General features: G+C 42.1%; 1 protein-coding gene across 4 annotated transcripts in view; it reads right to left on the bottom strand.

Annotated features, from left to right (window-relative positions):
* The window catches only part of tbc1d22a (TBC1 domain family, member 22a), a 60715-nt gene extending 38305 nt beyond the window's left edge, over nucleotides 1-22410 (bottom strand). The window contains exons 1-9 of one of the 4 annotated variants that reach the window (XM_088989262.1): nucleotides 22230-22410; nucleotides 21827-21883; nucleotides 20862-21045; nucleotides 20574-20796; nucleotides 19122-19301; nucleotides 10553-10623; nucleotides 3524-3652; nucleotides 2069-2131; nucleotides 1714-1779 (exon numbers count right to left, since the gene is read on the bottom strand). In XM_088989262.1, the coding sequence (XP_088845388.1) occupies nucleotides 1714-1779; nucleotides 2069-2131; nucleotides 3524-3652; nucleotides 10553-10623; nucleotides 19122-19301; nucleotides 20574-20796; nucleotides 20862-21045; nucleotides 21827-21883; nucleotides 22230-22291 (1035 nt within the window). In that variant the 5' untranslated portion in view covers nucleotides 22292-22410. The remainder of the gene's footprint in view (nucleotides 1-1713; nucleotides 1780-2068; nucleotides 2132-3523; nucleotides 3653-10552; nucleotides 10624-19121; nucleotides 19302-20573; nucleotides 20797-20861; nucleotides 21046-21826; nucleotides 21884-22229) is intronic. The other 3 variants (XM_088989263.1, XM_088989264.1, XM_088989265.1) reach the window with 3 other exon arrangements.
* Between the last annotated feature and the right edge of the window lie 329 nt (nucleotides 22411-22739).

The raw sequence follows: 22739 nt of genomic DNA, 5'->3' as shown, positions 1-22739 counted from the left end.
TGCCGCCTCAAAAGCTGACATGCATATTTCACATTGGTGCCTACACACAGAAGAGTTTCATAGGGATGTGGGGGGGGGGGGGTGGTGGTTTAATCCGCTACACTGCCCACGCAAGATGCATTACGGGCGAATAAGCTAACCTTTGGATGTAAAAAGCACCTTCAAATGGCAACGAATGTTCATATCTGTTGTTTAAACTGTAATTCCCCCACCCGCGCCCGCCCTGCAAGTTTTATTCTAGCATCTTTGAGGCTATTTTATTTAATTTAAATGGAAAGCACAGCCACTAAGATAGCCTCAATGCGAAAGCAACCCAATTCCTAACTAATGATTACCGATACTGCTCATAAATATTAATAAATCCTAATTCTCAATACATTGGGGAGACTAAACAATTTCTCAAAAAAATACTTTATCAGCGCAGGGATACTAGTGGGCCTCAATCTGCAGTACATATGCACCTAAAAGCTAGCAACCACTCATTTGATGACAATACGGTTAAAATCTTAGCGAAAGAAAATAGATGGTTTGAAAGGGGAGTAAAAGAAGCTATTTTTATAAAACAGCAAAACCCTTCATTGAGGTTTAATTTGGATCGGTCTTGCAAAAGACTTCTTAGATTGTTACCACATGGGCTTAGTTATGCTGATGAGGTGATACCAGAGCAAATGGGGCAATCAGGACAGTCGTAGGCCCCATAATCAGGCTGGACATTAGAAGTAATCAATCAGGACAATAGCAGTAATCAGTGTAGCCTCAGGAAATAGTCCTCTGCTCCCCCCAACCTTAGTGCAGGGACCTATAAGAGCAGAGGTCTGCCACCGCCACCCCTGAACAGTAGGGATATATATCTATATATATATAGGGCCAGCCCTACCAGCAACATTTTAGTTGGCTGACGAAGCCTCTTGGATGAGAAGCGAAACAAACGAATCAAATGAAAATGAAGCGGAGGTGATTTTCAGGTGGCACTGCAGCAAGCATAACAATATATAATAAAAAGGGGCGAAATATATGAGGAAAGCGTACAGGGGAGGTTGGGACTGGAATATTCCAAATCAGTGCTTGTGGCTTTCATTTTGCAAACACAAGGGAGAGCACTTGTTGGGGTAATTCGCTATACGAACATCTTTCAACATCTTTTTGCATCGTTTTGTTTTGGACTTCCTGTTACGTCATATCCTGCCTGCCTTTACGTGATGTCACATCCTATTACGTCACACCCTGTCCGTCTTATAAATGCTCTCCCAGCGCTCTCTTCCTCTCTGTACCTCCTCGTCCGATCTCACAATGTCCACAAGATTAAAATAACTTCTGCGGTTCAACACCTGGCTTCCTGCTAATTTCACCATCCCACTTCTAACACCCTGAAAAGCGATGAACCAGGAACGAACGATCACTTTTAACCCATCATTATCGCCAGAGGGGTGAAACAAATAAACATGTGAAGGGTATCGCAGAGGGGTGAGGGGGGTCTTATATGTCATCTATCCTCATAAAGACGCTTCATATTTTTGTTTCCCAGCCTTGAGTTGTATTCTTTACAAGAGAAGGGCACCTTGCTGTGTTTACTGCGCCCGCTCCCGTCCCGTTCCGAACGATTATTAAATACATTTTCATTTTAGCTTCATGACAACGGTATATTTTCAACATTTCTGCGCTAAATAAAGAATTGTTTGTGGAAGGAGGGGTGGGAGGAGGGTCTGATCTCACCTCTTGGACAGAAGCTTGTTGAAAGAGAGGAATAAGAGGATTAGTTCTCGGTATGTCAATGTGAATCTGCAGAGAGAGAAAAAAGGAGAAAAAAAGACAAAGTGACGGACGTGGCGACAGTTAGTTTTGGCTCGGCGTCTTCGCTCCAGCGCTGAGCGACCAGGCAGGCGGACAGAATCGTCAAAAGGGAGGAGGAGGAAAAAAAATTGAGGCAGGTCAGCGGATGGTACTGTCCAGATTGCACATGATTCAAAAGAAAAACTAAATAAAAATTGGGGGGGGGGCTAAGGGGGGAGGTTGGCGTGGCTTGTCACAGACAACCAAGTCGAGTCTCGGGTGTCTTGGTTACCCTTACCTCGGTCACCTTTGGCTGTAGCACCAAAGACTCGGGACTCATCCTAGGGATGTCTATTTGGATCTGATATGGGAGAGAACATTTGAGACACAACAACACGCACGCAGGAAAAAAAAAGCTCCTCTTGGTCCTTCTCGGATGCTCATGTGAGTAATTCCAACTAGAAATGGTATTGATTAAAAATTAAAAAAGTTACTGTATTTTCCGGTGTATAAGGTGCACCGGAGTATAAGGCGCACCCCCATTGAATGGTGAATTTGCAAACATTTTCCATAGCTGCCCCCATTTCAAGCTCAGATAACCCCAGACCCATATAACTTAGGAATTATCGTATTTTGCGGTGTAAAAGGTGCACCGCACCCTCAATGAATGCTGTATTTTCAAACTTTTTCCATATATAAGGCACACCGGACGATGAGGCGCACCTTCAATGAATGAAAAAAAGTTTGACAAATATAATATATAATTATGTAAACGTTTTCCAAATATAAGGCACACATTATCTCTTGTTTCTATTTATAATTGTATTTTATTTATGATTGTATCTATGCTTGTCTGTGACTGTAAAGTGTCCTTGAGAGCTTTGAATAGTAGTAGTCGTAGTATTATTAGTATTAGTAGTAGAAGTAGTAGTAGTATTAGTAGTAGTATTAGTATTATTATTAATTGTATTTTATTTATTGTATTCTATTTATAATTGTATTTTATTTATTATTGTATATATGCTTGTCTGTGACTGTAAAGTGTCCTTGAGAGCTTTGAAAGGCGCTTGAAAGAAAATGTATTGTTATTATTTGTAGTAGTAGTAGTAGTAGTAGTAGTAGTAGTAGTAGGCGTAGTAGTGGGAGTCGTATTAGTAGTCATATTATTATTATTATTATTATTATTATTATTATTAGGTGCTACAGTAAAGGTTAGGGTTACGCAATACTTCTACAAGGGGAAATGGAGTTGGTGGCTGCTGACAGTCATTGCGAGACCTGTTGAGGCTCAAAACTACTTTACATATTAGGTGTATAAGGCACAGCGTCTTATACACCAGAAAATACGGTATATTGGCAAATACAAACAATTGCACATATTGCAACTGGCTGCCGGATCAAAATTATTTCACATATAAAGCAAGAAAAGCAAGGCTTTTGGGTGCACCTTATACAAACACAAACAATCACACATATTCATATAATATACATATAATGTACATTTCTCCACTGTGAGACTAATAAAGGCATATCCAATCCAATCCAATCCAATATTCCAACTTGCTGGCGGATGAACACAAAAAAATTAATCATATCAACATTCCGCCATGTGCTGTCGAATTAATTGCCAGGAAGTTATGCTCATTCACGGGGGAAAAAATGCTAATTAGAGTTTAAGAAATTTGGCAAAAACAAACAAAAAAAGCCTGCAATGAGATTTTGGGTGAAATTGGATGATTTTTTTTGTGTATACCTGTCTGTACGTATCCTGATGATGCTCGTCATTGCGGGAATCGTAGTACTGCTGAATGAAGCCAAAATATTCCTGTCGCTTTCTCTGCAAGACATTTTCTCTCCTGTCAGCGTTGGCTGGCAGGTAACCCTGAGAAAAGACACAATATTAGATTACGTTCCATTCGACGAGCCTTTATTGGTCTCACAGTGAAGAAATGTACATTTCACAGCAGCAAATACAAAATACGGGAGCTGCTGTAAAGATAGCCACTCTTGTGGCGCCATCTTGAAGTCACAACAAAAAAGTAAAAAACAAATAAGGTGACAAAAGACACGGTCATTCAATCTTAAGCACTTTCTGCACCCTCCTTGTTGTATAAAGCAGTTCTAGATGAAAGACGAGAGGATCAAAGCATCCTTTTCACCAGTGGATCAGGGACGTCATGGTGGAATGTGCATGTCTGCTACAAGCTAAATGTTGAAAGCAAACACGAAGCAGTAGCATCCATTGACGCAAAGAGATTGTATCACATCTCCTGTGCCGCGTACAGTAAATCCGCTTCAATTCCAAGCAGCGACAGTTCCACATAGACTGGATGCATGCATGGATTATATATTATATTTTCCTAATTCTTTTCACACACAGATGTTTCCGATCAGGGTGTTTTTAAAATTTTAATGTATTTTAATTTAACGTTTAAACCAAATACCTGTATTGCCTTTGTGGTTTGATGACACCTGTGGCTTCATATCAGTGCAAAAAAATATATATTTGGATTTTTATTCATAAAAGCATCCGGATAATGATAAGGCGCTACACGATGCTAACAAACTTGGATATTTTGTAGCGTGTAAAGACAAGCAGCTTTCACTTGGGACTCATTAATTCTGTCTATTATTTTTTTTACCTTGTGTTGCGTTTACTCTTTCATAAATCGGGTGCCTGTTAGCTTTTATGTCTCGGATTTAAAACCCTGACCTGCTTTCCAAGCTTCAATAACGCAGGTTCCGCTCACTCCGCGGTGAACAACGCAAAAAAAACCACTAGAAATGGGAGAAACTGCCCAGATGCTTAAAGATGTACACAAAATTACAAAATGGCGCCGGAAACTCGTGATAGCGCACACTGCGGGACACCTCGGGGTGTAAATTATTTCGTAGAAATCTTTGGGACAGAAGACCTTTAAAGCATTATCCCCCGTGTTCACATGAATAAACGACGAGGCACGCCAGGTGGGAGTAGCGACAAGTAAATCAAGACACATTGGACGGGCGGAATATGATCTCCCATTTAATAATATCAGAACGTCAAAGTCAATTTCGGCCTCCAAATTGACCGTTAAGATTATCTATTGCTCTCTTAAAGCTGGACGACGTCTACCAAACCGCTAATTATGTCATCACGACGCCATTTTAGATCGGGGGGGAGGTCTGATTTGAGTTGTTGAGACGTCGCTGGGAATAGATCGCCGTAGCGTCGCCATTTTTGTTTTTTATTCTGCAATTTAGAACCCGAAATAACAAAAGTGTCACTTTTTTTTAAGTTACACTATGGCACAAACAGCCTCTTTTCAAATCATCAAATATTTCACACGGCAAAGTGCATCTCTCATTTGAGTGACTACATTGGAATTTATTTGCGGTCTGCTGGTTTTTAAAAAGGCGCCATTCTGCTCAATCTCTTACTTCCATCTTGCTAATGGATCTTGCACTTCAACAAAGAGAGAGAGTAAATAAATGTTGGGGAATCCATTTGTGGACTTTGGAATGAAGCAGCTTCTTTTTAATGCAACATCTAAATTCTTTTTGGGGGATTTAAGGAATGAAAACAAATGGGCCCACTCGGGGACGTCGGGGGGGCCGTTAGGGGAGATTTGAGGGAAAAAAAACTTTTTTTGCAGATTTGTTCTTGTCTCTTAACTGGATTATTTTTTAACAGCATACCTAAAACTAAATCAATAAAAATGAGTAGATTAATAACATGGCTATTTATCAGATATCTGTCAGCTTTCTGGCTGGCTAGCTAGCTGGCTATCTATTTAGCTATCTCGCTAGCTATGTATTTGCTATTTATTAGCTCTCTGGCTGGTTATCTATTAGCTATCTAGGAAGCTATCTATTTGCTATTTATCACCTCTCTGGCCGGCTAGCTATCTATCTAGCTGGCTATCTATTATCTATCTAACTGTCTATCTATTTGCTATCTATTTGCTATCTGGCTGGCTATCTATTAGCTATCTAGCTGGCTATCCATTAGCTATGTGGCTGGGTAGCTAGCTATCTAGCTCGCTATCTATTAGCTATAAGGCTAGCTGTCTAGTTGGCTATCTATTAGCTATCTAATGGCTATCTACTGGCTAGCTAGCTTTCTATGCGAGTTCCTTTTGGGTTGAGTGAACGCTGCTGCGTGTGGCTGTCGCTGCTATTTGCTATCTATTAACTATCTGGCTGGGTAGCGAGCTATCTAGATAGGTATCTATTAGCTATATAGCTAGCTGTCTAACTGGTTATCTATTAGCTATATATTGACTATCTGCTAGCTAGCTAGCTTTCTATCTATTTGAGTTACTTCTGGGTTGAGTGAACGCTGGCGTGTGTGGCTGCCGCTGCTCACCTTTAGAAAAACGTATCCTGTGACTGAAAAGTGACCTTGAGAGTTTTGAAAGGCGCTTACAAATGAAATGTATTATTATTAGTAGTAGTAGTAGTATTATTATAAAATATCACACGAACAGCAAGTGGAGTATCATGGGTATCAGATGCCCGTCTTTTATTTCAAAAATTGTTTTCTTTGCAAGCGGGTGTGAAAAAAAGGGACCTAATGACGATATTCGAAGCTTTTTTCCCCCCCTTTCTTTTCTATCTGGCTCAAACGTCCGCAGCACTCCCTTCCATTTCCTTCCCGCGATGATGAAACAGTGTGGATCCAATATCCAATTATGTGACATTGTGCGAGGCCCACTCAGAAATAAACAAACAAATATGTTGGCGTTTATTCCCAATGGATTCAACCGTCCTCCCCCTCCCTTTGGCTTAAACAGAAGTTGTGCAACACGCCTCTGGATGCCGCCTGCAATCATTTTCCTATTAAATGGTCGATGCACCTCTAATGTAGCATATTCAGATGACATTTACCACCCCCCCCCCCACCCTTTGCCATTTTTAGATTCACTGAAAAGTCGGATCCACTTCCGACAATTTTAACTCAGCGTTCCGATGTATGGAATCGACAAACGCTTTGCGAGCAGGCGTGTGATATCAATCAAATTCGGAAGCCGAGTGAGGGTGGTTTTAATACCGAACTTAATAGATGCCATTAAGAGTGTAAATCTGTATGTGGAACGGCCGCAGCTTGGAATTGAAGGGGATTTATGTCGGGCGGGAGATGTGAGACAATCTCTTAGTCAATGGATGCTCCAGTTTTGTGTTTGCTTTTAACATTTAGCATGTAGTCGACGTACACATTCTATTCCACTATGACGTCCCTGATCCACTGGTAAAAAGGACGCTTTGATGCACTACTTTTTCATCAAGAATTGCTTCATGCAACAAAGAGGGTGCAGAAAGTGCTAAAGATTGAATTGTTATTTAATTTTGTTGTTATTCTTTTGACTTCAAGATGGCGCCGCAAAAGTGGCTGCCTTTACAGCAGCTCCTGTATTTTATTTTTCGACTTCTTCCTTTCCTTTCCTCTTCCTTTCATCACTTTTCTGCTGTGAAATGTAAATTTCACCACTGCTAGACTAATTAAGGCTAATAATAAAATCCAATTGATCAATATGAATTAGTTTTCCGCCGATTGTCAACGAATTTGCCGTGCGAACTGCGTTACGGCTCAAAAATCAGTCCCGCCGCTTTTACGATATGCAAAAAGGCGTTGTTTTATCACAGTTTCTAGAGCTGGTTAGTTTTCTCGCGTCAACATTCGGCGATCAAACTCCATTAGCGAGCGTGCGTATCGCCACGGGCCGCCATTTCTTTTAAGAAAAGAAAAAGCAGGAAAAACTCATTACATCCATTTCCTATTTGACTTCGGGCTCGGACGCCAAGTGCTCTTTAAACAAATGAAATGAGATGGCATTGTTTTTGAGAAATAATGGCAATGTTTCCGAAGCCCCCGGGGGTGGGGGTGGGGGGCAACCTGCGCGGCCCGCGACGTTCACGTAGGGAAATGAGGTGGTGCAAACAATACACTTGGCAATATTTCCCGTCCACTACTTTTTCATTTCCGTGCTGAATGATAACGGCTGTGTGTATATCTCTCGCTGTGATGCGGCTGTAAATGGTGGCATTGCGCCGAGGCTCTGAAGGCAAGCGCGAGCGGCGTAGAGGCGGGATTTGTTTCCCATCTTTGTCAGGTACAGAAAAAAAGTGTTGAGTGGAGAGGTGGCAGGGGGAGAAAAAAAATCTAAATAAGACGGTACATGGCAGTGAGCAGCAGAAGGGCACAAGGGACATCAGTGGAGTGAAGTTTTATTAGGTGTCTGCGGCAAGTTTACGGCGCAGCGGCCGGGCGAGGCCCGAATGCGTGCACGGACCGGGAATAGATTTGGAGCCTGATCCCCGCGATCTATCTTCCCATCCGACGGCGGCGCAGATGGGGATGGAAAGAGGCAGTCAAGTGTTATGACGTTCCGGAAAGAGATGAGTGCTTTTGGACGGCGGGCTTTAATCCCGAGTTTGGATTGAACCCGGCGATAATTCAAAAGGCGAGATGGAGGATTTGGTTGAAATCCTCAGCGGGTGGGCCACAAGCTCCGGATAGAGAACAGTAAATATCAACAGCGCAAAGTCGAATAAAATCTCAAATAGGCAATGTTCTCTCTTCCCCCTTGAAAAATAGACTAATTTTAAAAAGTCCTTTGTCACGATAGTCAAAGAATGGGGAACAAAAACTAAGGGTTTGAATCTGAAAACTTGTTTTGATTTTTGCACATCGAATCAAACCAAATCGTTACGGTTTAAAACATACAGTGAGAAATTTTGAAATTAGCCATACTGTAACAACCCCCCCCCCTCAATCGCAAAGAAAATTTCCAGTTTAAATTAACCAAATCTTATCTGATCGCCCTTTTGATTGCAAAACCTTAGCTAATAGATAGCCAGCTAACTAGCTAATAGATAGTTAGCTAGCTGGATAGATAGCTAATAGATGGCCAGCTAGATATCTAACAGATAGCCAACCGATAGCCAGCTAGCTAATGTAAGCCGAACCTGCAGAAACAAAATATTAAAACAAAATAAAGTAATTAACTCATTCACTGCCGGACGATGTGCAAAAATATGTCCACTCATGTGCCAGGGTTTTTGTCATTTTCACTCAAATTGCAGGACCCATAGTTTTATGACTACATAAATATTCAAACCGCCTAAGAAAACTTGGACTCTCTTCTTTCATTAGAAAAAAAAACAGTTAATTCCTAAGTTATATTGATCTGGAGTTATCAGACCTTGAAATGGGGGCCGGTATACAAAATACAATACATACATATTGGTTTATATAGCGCTTTAACAGCTGAAGCCGTAACAAAGCGGCAACATGGACAAATGCTGCCTCCTAGTGGAAGGGAAAAACATTGCCAGAGGTCTGACCAGCGCTTTATCAGCATTCCCCTGCAGGAAAAACCAAACCCTGAACAAATTCGGGAATGGCGCTCCTCGTCATGCTTTTCAATTGCACAATAAATTTGGGAATGGCAGTGAATGAGTTAATAGTGGTTATCTTATTCTTCTGCTAACAAGCCATGTTGCTAAGCTAAACGGCAGTACCAAAATGCAAAGTGGGTAACTTGGGTGAATTGTCTCCAAACATTTGTAATATTTTGACTGATTATATTAACATTTGCTTAAAAACTGGATTCACAATTATGTTTTTTTTATAATTAAACCCGGATATAAAACATTTGTTTCATTTGACTATTCGCATTTTCAACAAGACAATATAATGGAGGGGGAAGCATATCTACACCGAAAGCACAGCCTGTCACATGACCACAACAACGGCGTTATCTCAAGACATGGCGACACGGCACGAGGCTCGTCGTCGCCCAAGGCTATCCCCATCCGGGCATGTTCCAAGCGACCGTCTACCATCGCGTTCTGAATGTTTCATGAGGATAAAACTCGAGTATATGCTGCTTACACGCTTAAGATGACGTTAAAGGATAAAGCTTTGGAACAAGAGGGCGGGGCCGACGTACCCTTTTCAGAATCCCGTCGCTCGCTGTGGCCGACACCACTTGGCACTTACATAAACATTTATTTCTCCACAGGGGGGGAAGCGCTCATACGCCAGAGGGTACCTGCACTTACGCAACACGTGGAAACATGCGTTGGGTAGCACGCCGTGTCATCCGGCGCAGTCTCTGGTGGCTTCGATTTAGTACGGCGGCAAATAAGGATGCGTAAAACAGCCGCGCGTACGCGCCTTTAATAGCATCTTTTGTGCGGAACATTAGCTACGGTGAGGTAATTAATGGGAGAAGTCGCCGTGCTCAAAAAATAAATAAAAATAAAGATAAAAATGAAAAGCCCGTCATCTCTCGGCAGACTCGGAGCCGTACGCTACAACAATGGCTTAATGAGTAAACACACGGTGTCTCATGAATAAATTATTGGTTCCTCGCAATTAATTTTCCCTATTCAAGTTTGGAGGGGAAAAAAAGGCAGACTCAAATGGTTCCGCAGTCTTCATAAATCATAACAGGGAGCGGGGGGTGGTGGGGGGGGGGTGTGAGGAAAAAGATGATGACAGCAACTTTATGTGCGAGCGCGGTGATCATCTGTTATGCGTTTATTCTTATTGCTACAACTTTATTAGCGCACGCGGCTTTGTGTGCACTTTTGTGTTTCTTTCCAAGGTTACTGGTAAACAGCCTCAAGTTTTGCTGCAGCCGAGCAATTCATCGCATTAAAATCGGCAGCGCGGTGGCGGAAGAGGGCGATATTCAAATACCCCCCAGGGTGCCATTTTCTTATCTAATTTGTGGACTTTTTAAAAATCATCTGGCCCCCCCGAGGAACCATTTAAAAGTGAAAAACAACTTACCGAAAGGAGCTTCCACGCGATTGGTCGAACTTGTCGCGGGACTCCAGACCAGCTGAGTTTCCGAAGCTCTTCTGTAAAACAAAATAATAAAAATACATTTAAAAAAAAATCTATTAAAAATATATATCGTGGCGGCCATTAGGATCATGGCTATCAAGGATATTTTTGCGCACTTTCCGATGATTGTTCAGATCCACTCGTTAGCAGTGCGAAATAAAGACGTGTCTACAGTCAGTCGTGTGCGTACTCCATTCTGACTGCTACACTGGTGACCCCGACGTGATTGGTCGGGGTCACCAGTGTAGCAGTCAGAAAGGAGCACATATACATACATATACATACACATATACAGTATATTATACTGTATATATGCAGATCAATATGTAGCAAAGATAGCATAGCATTGACAATATCATCGGAGGATGGTCAGTCAATTCGGTCAATGAAAGGAAAGCACGCCGTCGACTTTGCTGGCGATCTCTCATTGCGTTTTATGTACAAATTATGATTAATAACAATTTTTCTCCAGGCGAGGTAGACAAGCCGGAGGGTTGCCACATCCAATATGTCCAATGAAGAGGTGCAAATTGAACACTGATGGCGGTTTTATAAAGAGTCAATGAAGAGGACCAGGAACAACTAAGGCGGATATACTTTTCCTAAAGCAAAAAAACAAAACGGGAGTTACCAACGCGGCAAAGAAACAAAGCCATTTGCGCTGAAAGCAGAGGCTGGGAATTGATAACATCTTGAACGGTATTGATTAGCGCCACCAAATGACTGCTCCCGCCCAGCCTGTTCTTCAAGGCAAATGCAATGAAGTCCGAGACAGGGCGGCACAGGAAATAGATATCAGCTAAACAGCAACGAGTTGGCTAAATTGAGTGAAACGCATTATGGATTGTTTGGCCGATGAAAGCCCTAACGACGGGTCCGCCGCATCTTCTACTTAAATAATAAAAAAATAAATTCTCACTTACTTTACCCCGTGCGGCTTTAATTATCTCGAAATTCAATAGTGATTTAGTGTAGCGAGCTGGGCTGGTTACGACTAAGCTAAGTGGCTAATGTAACAGACCTTTAGCCGATGGAGAGGGGTGTTAACCGGACCTTCTATTGTGCGGTCAATCATACAGATAAAGCAACAAGCTTGTTATCCTCCCTGAGGCATGTTTGTTGCAGAGTTAAAAGAAAATAAATAAATCACGTGTACATTCCGTTTGATCATTTGAACCCATGAGACTAAAAGCGTCGATCTGACTCGGCGGATGAGGCATCTAACGCTTAAATGACAACCGACATCACTTTTTGGTTTCCTAACAGACTTCAGAAAAAGTGTTTTATAGCATCTAAAATACCCAAAACACGCAGGCTGATATTTTTAGGCAAATGGAAAACACCAATAAAAATGACTTCAAGTGTCCAAAATCTGCAAAAAATTGAGCTGCGAATTGGGCATTTTCAGAAAGTCCCGCCCCCAGTTCGTGATGTCACACCAAAACGTCTTGCATTGCTGGAGAATCAAAATAATGGCTTCAGATTCGGAGAATATGCTTTCTTGTTACACATCCAGTTATGAATATGATTCAAATAGTTCTGAAGAGGAAAGCATACATGTTTGCAATTGATTAAAGAATTCATTCCGTGCCATTTTGAGGCAACATTGGGGGAAAATGTCTCACCCAAAAAGAGGCACAAAATGGCCACCGAGCTGTTGTGAGAAATGAATCAGCCCGTTTCCACAGGCTGATTAATTCCTTACCCGGAGCTTTGTCGCCCTCTTCTGCCTCTTTTTGGTGCAACCTGAAATTTTCAGACCAAACAAGTACAGCAAAATGCATTGATGCTACAATGTGTCCTTTTTTCGGTCAGGGGCGTTCCTTCAGTGACAGTCACGGACGGACTCGTCACCAACTCAAAAACAAGACTTCCGGAATATTCAGCGTGAGTCTTAAAACGTAAAATCTAGCTATATGCGGTGGAATCTTTGTAAAATACGCTCAGTGGAAGTCATTTGAAGCCATTTTACAAATTATGGACAACTTGTCCGGAGACGTCGGTTGTCCTTTAAAAGTGTGTGTTTGGAATGCATCGTTAGTCAGCCGCCAATGACATCTGCCTTTATGTGGAAAAAAAAAGGGGAGGGGGGAGGAAGCCGCCGGGGATACTATGTAGCATTTTTTCCCCCCAAAGTCATTAAGGCCGAAATCGTTATCCTACAAGCAGCTCCGCATTCATTATTCTTTTAAGAGCTAGTCAAGTGTGTCCCTTTTCTCTTGCCGCGGCACCCTTTGAACCTTCATTTGCACTGTCAGACAACGAAATGAGTCCATGAATCTTACCGACGGACTCGGCTTTAATTAAACTATGCGATATTTTTCACACCTGGCATTCATCTCACCGCCGTAGGAGGTGGGTGGAGTCGGTTAATGGGTACATCCCGGAGAACGACGACTCGGACGATGGGCGATTTTGGAGAATGAACGGGAAGCAGGTGAAATCAACCCGAATATTTATTTGGGAAGAGTAGGGGGGGGGGGTGTTATAGCCATGCATCATAGACCGACAAAACTGCAAACGCAGCATCTACGCTGGCAAAAATGGCTCTCCAGCGGAGTTTTGGATCAATGTTGAAATCCAAATCACAGTCAGCCCAAGGTAACTTACAAAGCAGAGACAGATGAGAACATTTACAACCCACTGTACACGTTAAGAAACTAATTTTTAAAAGCGGCGCCACCTACCAGCTCTCATCGGGTCGCACGTTCTTTGGAAGTTTATTTGAGAAGAGCAGAATTCAATTTCTCAGTGGGAAGACACACACAAGACGGGGGGAGGCTAAATTGCAGATGTCGGTTTTTATTAGCGCTACGCCGAGTCATCTCTCCGAAGGTGGCGCTTGTGCATTTTGGAGCAAGATGGCCGCGCAACCGCTGGAATAAATTGAAGAGATTTCAGATCTTTAAAAAAAATAAAAATATGTTTGTCGCGAGTGAGACGTTTTAGACGACTGTCTCGGTTAAGTTAAGCGCTGGTCAGACCTCTGGCAATGTTTTTTTTCTTTCATGAGGGGGCAGCATTTGCCTTTTGTCCATGTTAGCGCTTTGTTACAGTTTCAGCTGTTGTTAAGGCACTATATAAATCAATATATTTATGTATCGCAATTGTATTTTGTATAGTCGCCCCAATTTCAAGCTCAGATAACTCCAGACCCATATAACTTAGGAATTAACTTTTTTTTCTGATGAAAGAAAAGAGGCTAAATTTTTCTTACGCTGAATTGAATGTTTATGCCATTCTAAAAGTCAATATTGTATGGGTCCTGGAATTTGAGTGACAATGACAAAAACCCAGCACTGGAGTGGACCAATTTTCGCACATCATCCGGCAATGAACAAGTTAATGTCTGAACGCAAAAAAAGTCGGAATTTTAAGGCGTCTCTATAGAAACAAAGACCTGGGCAGCCTCGCTAAGGCAATTTATTCCGCAGACAATTAAACTTAAAGTATACGTTAGCAAGCGGGGGCGGATGTCAAAGCTCAATTCCGCCCCTCCCGCGTGATACTGATTAAAAAATAAAATCACATTATTTTATACAATGGAATTAGCGTGAGCAGCATAAGGGATTGGTTGCTTAGTGCATATTAAAAAGAAATAAATATGTGAATAAATAAATGTTTAGACAGAAAAAAATAATAAATAGATAAACAAATCTATACAGAAATTAATTAATCACCTGATGGATTCATTATTTAATGAATGAATACTGCACACTTGTAACATGTAGCAAAATACAAGGGTCCGCCTATCCGCCGACCCGTCGAACTGGTGTCCATTAAGCGTGACCTTTTAGTGGTGCAATTTGTCTCGGATTGAGTGAAAACTGCGGACCACGGAGGGGCGATTAGGACACAATGTTCCTTCTGTCCAACACCGACAACAGCTGTATGGAAACGTCAGAGGCGCAACGTAGCCTCGAATAACCTCAACCGGGGCGGCTTCGGCAGAGCGGGTTGACCTTTTGACCTGAACTTACGAGAACAGGCGATGGTGTGTACACCAAAGGTCTCGTTTCTATGTCTACTCGTCCTGTCAGTCAAAGTATGAGTCTCCCTTGCTTGTGTGACAGGTATTTAAAAAAAAAAAACAACAACGCGCGTCCAGACAGAAGGATCAGACGTCAGCGAGGACGTAAGAATAGCTGTCGGTCAGTGCGGGATAAGCAGGGGAGTTTGAGGTGGTTGGCGGGCCGGAGCCATGTACTATTCAAGCACCAGTCAGATGGAGCGGGATCACTGGGGCAAAGCGGCGGGGGCAATCGCGTGAGTAGGGCACACGCCTGTTGAATACATAAATACAACATAACTTTTAAAACGGATTTTTGTTTTGTTTTTAACTCATTCATTGCCAGACGATGTGCAAAAAGGTGTCCACTCCAGTGCCAGGGTTTTTGTCATTTTCACTCAAATTCCAGGACCCGCAGAATATTGAGTTTTAGGACGACATAAACCGTTAATTCAACGAAAGAAACCTTAGACTCTCTTCTTTCATCAGAAAAAAATAGTTAATTCCTAACTTATGTGGGCCTGGAGTTATCTGATCTTGAAATTGGGGAGCCTGTACAAAATAAAATTCAAAACATTGGTTTATATAGCGCTTAAACAACATCTGAAGCTGGAACAAAGTGCTAACATGGACAAAAAGCAAATGCTGCCCTATCATGGATGGGATTTAAAAAAAAAAAAAACATTGCCAGAGGTCTGACCAGCGCTTTATCAGCACCCAAGCATGAAAAAAAAACTACAATACATACTGTACATATTGATTTATATAGTGATTTAACAACAGCTGAATCTGTAACAAAGCGCTAAACTGGACAAAAGGGAAATACTGCCCCCTTGTGCAAAGGGAAAAACATTGCCAGAGGCCACGGCCAGTGTTTTATTGGCACCCAAACATGGGAAAAAAAACAAATAAATTCTGGAATGGCGCTCTACGTCATATTTTCAATTCCTTAATATATTCAGGAATGGCAGTGAGTTAACATGGACATTGTTGTATTAGGCTACTCTGCTGCTGAAGCCGATTATAAAAAAATCTAAATCGGAATGTTTATCAGATGATCCAACAGTTAAAAAATAACGTTGTCTAGCCAAAAACGTTATTTTTAGCACAGAAAAAAATAATCTAGGCGGCGAAATTTGGCTAAACGATAGCGGGTGTTGAATGTCTTCCATTGTTCCCTTTGCGCCATTTGACATTCTTTAGCTAGGTCAAAAAAACAACGCTGTTACAAGTGACATCTTTATCACGCTGGGTGTTAAAAACAATTTAAGACCCCCATCCTATAAACCTTGGAGATTCTTGGACGATCTAACTCATCTAAAAAGGACGCCCTGCCGCCAGAATGCTCGTAAACTAACAAGACTCTTGTAAAAAAAAAAATACCCCGCCGCTGTCACAAACGGCGAAAAGGAGACATTGGCCATATGAGAGCGTACAATCGTACTTAAATAAGTCGTTTTAATTGAAACGTGGCAAAAACCGCCAAATGATGATTTTTCTTGACAACTTTCCCCTTTCCGTTATGCCGAGGAACGCGTGATGAATACGCTCAAGTGAATTTCGGTGATAATGAACAAGCGGCGTGCGAACACTCTCGTACGCCGCATGACAATAAAGAAGCCTCATCAAACGACGCAATTCATATCCAGAGTGGGGCCCATTCAAAAAATAACAAATATTCCTATTGTATTACAACCGCAGGCAGATGACAAATGCCTTGATTGCAGCGACTGTGGATTAATCAGGACATGATAATTTGAGAGCGAGATAGCTGTCTAGCTAGATAGATTTCTAGATAGATAGGTAGATTGCTAGATAGATAAGCTAGATAGCTAGATTGCTAGATAGACATATAGATAGCTAAATGTATAGATTACTAGCTAGCTAGATTGCTAGATTTTAGATTGCTACATAGCTAGATAGCTAGATTTATAGATTTATAGATTGCTAGATGGTTAGCTAAATAGCTAGATAGCTAGACAGCTAGATAGCTAGATTGCTTGATTTCTAGAATGTGAGATAGATAGCTAGATATATAGATTGCTAGCTAGCTAGATTACTATATTTCTAGATACCTAGCTAGATAGCTAGATTGGTTGATAGATAGCTGAATAGCTAGATAGATTGCTATCTCACTCGATTGCTAGATTTCTAGATAGCTAGATATATAGCAAGATTGCTAGACAGCTAGCTTTCTAGCTAAATAGATTTAGTTACCTAGCGAGCTAAATATATTTAGATAGTTAGCTAAATATGTTTAGATGGATCGATAGCTAGATAGATAGCTAAATAGATTTAGATAGCTAGATAGATAGCTAACTAGACAGCTAGATAGCTAGAGTTAGATACTCGATAGCTAGATAGAGAGCTAACTCGACAGCTATATAGCTAGATAGAGTTAGATAGATACTAGATAGCTAGCTAGATAGATTCTGCACTTTGACAGGCGCCACTAAAATCGTCAAGCCGAGCATCATCAGCATCGAATTAACTAGTCACGGCGCCATTTCGCCGCGGACGCGGTGCTAATGCTGTGCCGACATCGGACAGCAAAGCGCGTGGAAGGGATGACCTTTCCTGCTCTTATTTTGAAAACCGAGTCACCGGGAACAGATTCACTGATGAACATCCCGTTGCCTCTAACCTCTGCGGGATTTTTGGGGCTTTTTTTTTTGGCACGCCTCACCTACGCCTCATTATTAGGCAGCACCAAGTTGACATCAATCAGCCCACTTCTGCAAAAGACACAGGTCATCATCCCACCGTATGACCTTACATGCTAAGCAGACTGCTGTCACTGAAGGAGACAGATGGACAGGAAGTATTATGAACGTCCGAGGTGGAATTTTTCCGCTGCAACGTTGAGAGACACCAAAGTGACGCTGTGCATCCAAAGTCAGGCAGCCCTGACACGCCGGGATGGGCTGTCCTCAAAAAAAAAAAAAAAACCTGCTGCCTCCGCCGCGATTAATTGCACAATTCAAGACAGGAAGTGAAGCGATTGATCATCCCTACAGCCTTTCTTTTAAGCTCAAGGACAGTTACCCTGAGTCGCTTTTTTTCAGTACAAGGGGCATATGCCCTGCCCCACTTGCAGGGTTGTCCGCTATGTGACGACACAACAAAACAAAATGAAGTTCACAGTTTTGTCAAGGAACTTTATATAAAGCCTGGTTGGAAATTCACCGTTGAGACACACGAGGAGGTCATTTGCGCATCCGACTACTCCCGCACGATCGGCATAAGCGCGCGACTCATTAGTTGCTAAGCGCTAATTCCCGCCACGCTCTCCCGATTTTTTTTTTTTTTTCCTCAAGGGCTCTCCAAGCGCCGCGCAGAAAGCGCTCAAGGCGTGCGTGACACAAAGGACACACGATGAAAAGAGGCTTTGAGGAGGGGAGCCATGGCGTAGGGTTCAATGAGTACGGCAATCTCGTAATAGCGCTGCTTTTTTACGCGAAGAAAATAAGAATACAGTGATACCTTGGCTTACGGACTTAATTGGTTACCAGAAAGTGTGTGTAAGGCGAAAAGTGTGTATTCCAAACATTAATTTCCCATAGGAAACCATTAAAATGAGAATAATCAGTTCCCAGGGCCCCATAAAACATAATTTTCAACTAAATAAAGACTTAAAACTACACACAATATACCTTATTTTATGTATAATAAATATGCTATGGTATTGTAATTAAAGAAATAAACTGTACTATATAATAAAGTTGTTTTATTTACCTTTGTGATGGTCGTTGATGGCTTGATGGAATGGATAGCTTTTTTTGCATAAAGTGTCTCAAGGAGCTCTGGGTTGTACATCTTATAAGTTGTGATATTGCAACAGCGACAGATACAGACAGACACACTAAAAACATCATTAATAGCTGGTTCCCTTGCTTGTATGTTCTCCTCAAATTATACAGATGGCTTATGCGTGTTATTTGTGGAGCCTGATTGATGGGATATTTTAACCTTGTAGTCGACACTCTGCCTTTGAACTATCAATAAAGTTGATAGTCCACATTTCACTGTGTTTTACTATCCATGTTCTCACCTTTTCACTTTTGTTTTTTTTTCACTTTTGTTTTTTGTTTCAAGCTGTGTCTTGACTGGCGGCGGGGAATACAGGGGGGAAAAAGCCAGCTGTCATTTTCAGCTACTAGTTAGGAGCTCCAAGAACCGGCTCGTTTGCGAACGACACATAGTGATGTGGAGGTATCACTGTATTAAAAAAATAATAAAAAATATGCTGTGTACTGCACATATGGTGGTATCTAGAACAAAAGACGGCATACTTTGGCGTTGTAGGTGCTGGTGTTTTTGGTCTCATGCTAATCTGCGCCTCTGGACGGTTACGCAACCCCTGCCCCCTTTAGTCGCTTACATTGTTAAAAGCGCAGCACAGCTGGCAGAGTAAGCAAGCGGCAACAACGACTGCCGAAAGCCAAAAGGGTGCTAAAAAATAAAAATGGAAATGTGTGACCGAGAAAGTGAAAATGCTCCTACCAAGATCCGTGTTGGGGCCTGCCAACAACTGCTTGAATTTATCCAGACGTGACGCTTCCCTCTCGGTCATGGCCGGAGTGCCCGACGTGTTCTGGTCGGCCATGCGCGCCACTAGCGGGATGACCGGCCGATGTGGCAGAGATCGTTGTCTGTAGAGGGCTGCGTGTTCGCCCGCTGCATCTGTCGGAAGCGGAAAATAAAGGGGGTGTTTGAGAAAAACACATAAGCTACTGTAGTCCCCACCCGAGATGATTAAAAGACACATTTTGGTAGCGTACTAATGCTAGTGGACAAAATCGACGCAGAATATCTAAAGAAGAACAATTCAATGGGCTCACGTATGAATGAAAAAGTTCCTTCAAGCGGTCCTGTTTGTTTATTGATTTTATTTTGGAATCTATCAAAAGAATGACCCAATTTCCCATTCAAAGAGGAATACGCCAATGGCAAGATTTCTTTTTTACCGTCTGTACTACATTCCAGCATGCCATCAGAATCTCCATTTTGAAAATGATGCCACCATTTTGCTTTTAATGTTGTTTTGCTTCAAGCGTGCCGCTTGCTGAAAACGACCGTAATTAGTGTTGGTGGCAGTTAACCCCCCCGCCCCTCCTTTCGATGACTCGCTACGAGATGTGCGTGATTTCTAGTGTGAAGCCACCAATTAATTCCGTCTGCCAAATCTCGTTCCGGATGCGTCGCAAAAGACTCCAAAGTGCAAACGCGAGTGACAAGTGTCGAGTTGCGCTTGCGCCCAAGACAAACACCCCTCCAAATGGGGACGCAGAAGATGTCCCTATATATCTAGCTATTTAGCTATCCATCTAGCTAGCAATTTGGCTATCCAGCTATTTAGCTATCTAGCTATTTAGCTGTCTAGCAATCTAGCTACTATCTGTCTAGCAATTTAGCTATATAGCTAGCTCGCAAGCAATCTATCTAGAAAGCTATCTAGCTAGCAACCTAGCTATTCAGCTAGCAATCCAGCAAGCAATCTAGCAATCCATCCAGCAATCTAGCAATCCATCCAGCTAGCAATCCACCCATCCATCTAGCTAGCTATTTAGCTATCTATCTAGCAATCTAACTAGCTAGCTAGCAATCTAGAAATCTTTGTGTACAATAGTCGCTGAGTGCATCAACCCCCCCCCCCCCCCAAAAAAAAAAGTGTAAAATAACTTGTCATACATATGCACATATCCGTCCCATCTGACAGTGCGCGTGAGACGAAGCGCCTCAGGGCAGTGGGTTGTTTATGTAATCGCGACACCGCAACGAATGCTACAGTAGACGGCCCCCTTGTCAGGCAGCCAGATTGTACATGTGACATGCTGTACTGTATGATTTAAAAATAAATAAACAAAACCCTGCTGTCAAGGATAATCAGCAACAAAATGATAGCAAATTAAACCGCATAAACGAATAAGATAATTTACATCCTGAGCGACTAACCTTTCGGTGATCCAATGGGAGCTTCACTGTGGGATTTGACCAGGCTACCCTGGAAAGAGAAAGAAACCTCGGGACTGGTCAAATCTCCCTCATCGTCGTCATCGTCTGCCGCCTCATCCTCCTCGTCGTCCTCCTCCTCCTCATCTTGCACATCGTCGTCCCTCTGGTCCGCCGAATCGTCCAGCTTTTGCCTCTCTTGCAACTTGCTGTGATTCTCAATCACCTGAAGCAGAGCACGGTCAAGGTTTGACGTCTCGCTTGCTAGCAAGTAAAGAATCACATTGTTACCTTATTGGCAGTTTCCATAACAACCTCGATGTTGAGGTTCTGCGCGGCCATGGCCAGCAGCTCGTCGTCGTCATCCCCGACATCCCAGGCATCGCTAGTGATGCTTTCAAACTCCTGGAATGTGGTGGCTTTTTTGGGCTTGCCCGGCGTGGTAGGAGATGGCCGCTGGCCAGCTTTAATCAAACTAGACAAACAGGAAGTAGAAAAAAAATAAAGTTCTGTAATTTCAGCTGTGATCTGTTTTTAAAGTTAATTTTGTAGAATTCCAGAAATAGCAAATTAAATAAACATTGAAAAAAAAATGTTCTGGCTAAGGCAGGGGTGTCAAGTCACGTTTAAATCCCTTCAAATATTACATATAGAGCACACAGCAAATTAATGAATAACTCGTTTTCAAATCTGAAGTCAAGAATAATAATAATAATAATAATAATACATTTCATTTATAAGCGCCTTTATGACTTTTATTGTGGTTGACATCCAAAAATATGACATTTTGGCTCAGATTTTAGCAATCATCATGGAATTTAACAAGTTTGATTTGCTTTCGCGGGCCGAAAAAAAATGATGTGGTGGGCCAAATTTGGCCCGCGGGCCTTGACTTTGACACCTGTGCGCTAAGGCTTCATTTGTGACGTCCTTTAACGGCTGTATACAGCTTCCAAAGCCTGGACACGACACCTTTAATAATTCACTCACTCAGATTATTATGACGAAACACCTCCAATATAATAATAAAATAATATAGTAATAACAAAAATAAAAACATTAAGCAGGTAGTCGTGATTACTGCCCCATAAATCAGTTCAAACACAACTTGATTTTCTGGTAAGGGTACTTCCTCCTTTTTTCATCTTTCACAATAAGCCGGCGAAGAGGTATGATAATACCAAACAACAATATGAGGAAATAAAGTCAATGCACCACACCCACAGATACAAACATACACAGTAAGGTGCACTTACTTAGCGTGAAGAAGTGGATCAAAAGGTGGATGCTGTGCGCCATACACATGCTGAATGCTGAGGAAAAGTGACAGAAACACTGAATGAGCAAGTGTCAGTGCATGCTGAGCTGAGCGGAAAATCACATCCGCGTCTAGGCTCCAAGCCAGTGCAAGGAGAGAAGTCTGTGATTGCGTTAGCCGCTATTAGCATCGTCTCTTTAGCCGCCTGCAAACGCGTGAATTGCAGCTATGAGGGCGATGCACTGCAGAGTACGGTAGCGTGAATGATCGCGTGTTAAATTGAAAAGCTTGCCATGAACTGGAAAGTGAAACTTGACGGTTGCATCTCAGCAAGAGGGACTCGACGTGAATTAGCCTAGCTAGCTAAACTAGCCGTCGGCAAGAGAGAACACGTCACCCACCTGCCGGGAACCTTCGCCGCATTTCTTTTCCAGAATTGCTTTTTGTTTCCGTCACTCGACATTTTACCCTTGGTTGCTAAAGAAAGCCGCCCGGAGGCTCTCGCTGTTGGTAAAACGTCAAACTGCGCTTTATTTACACCAGATTGCTTCCTGCAAAACTCTGAGCTGCCATGTTGATTCCAGCTCGTCGGCGAATATGAACGTCTGTGATTGGACGATGTGGTATTTCTTCATCGTGGGCCAATCACAGGTGGTATTCGCAAGAGGTGCGCGTGACGTCATATTTTCAACAGGGAGCTTTGTTGACAAGTCGATTAAAACAGTAGAATAAAATACAATTTTTTTTTTAAAAATTAATGATATAGACTAGTTTATAAAACAAACAGCATAATTATGTTGTTTTATTTTTTTGTTGAAAAGAGGGAGGGGTCAATGTTTGCACACGCTATCTACAGTATTTTGCTATATATCCACGATGCATCCATTACAAAATGTCGAAACAACCAATTG

The sequence above is a fragment of the Hippocampus bargibanti genome, linkage group LG22 (assembly GCF_051943395.1).
Source record: "Hippocampus bargibanti isolate YZ-2025 linkage group LG22, ASM5194339v1, whole genome shotgun sequence".
In the NCBI taxonomy this organism is placed as follows: Eukaryota; Metazoa; Chordata; class Actinopteri; order Syngnathiformes; family Syngnathidae; genus Hippocampus; species Hippocampus bargibanti.
The sequence above is the reverse complement of the archived record's forward strand: the minus strand, read 5'-3'. Positions and strand labels throughout refer to the sequence as shown.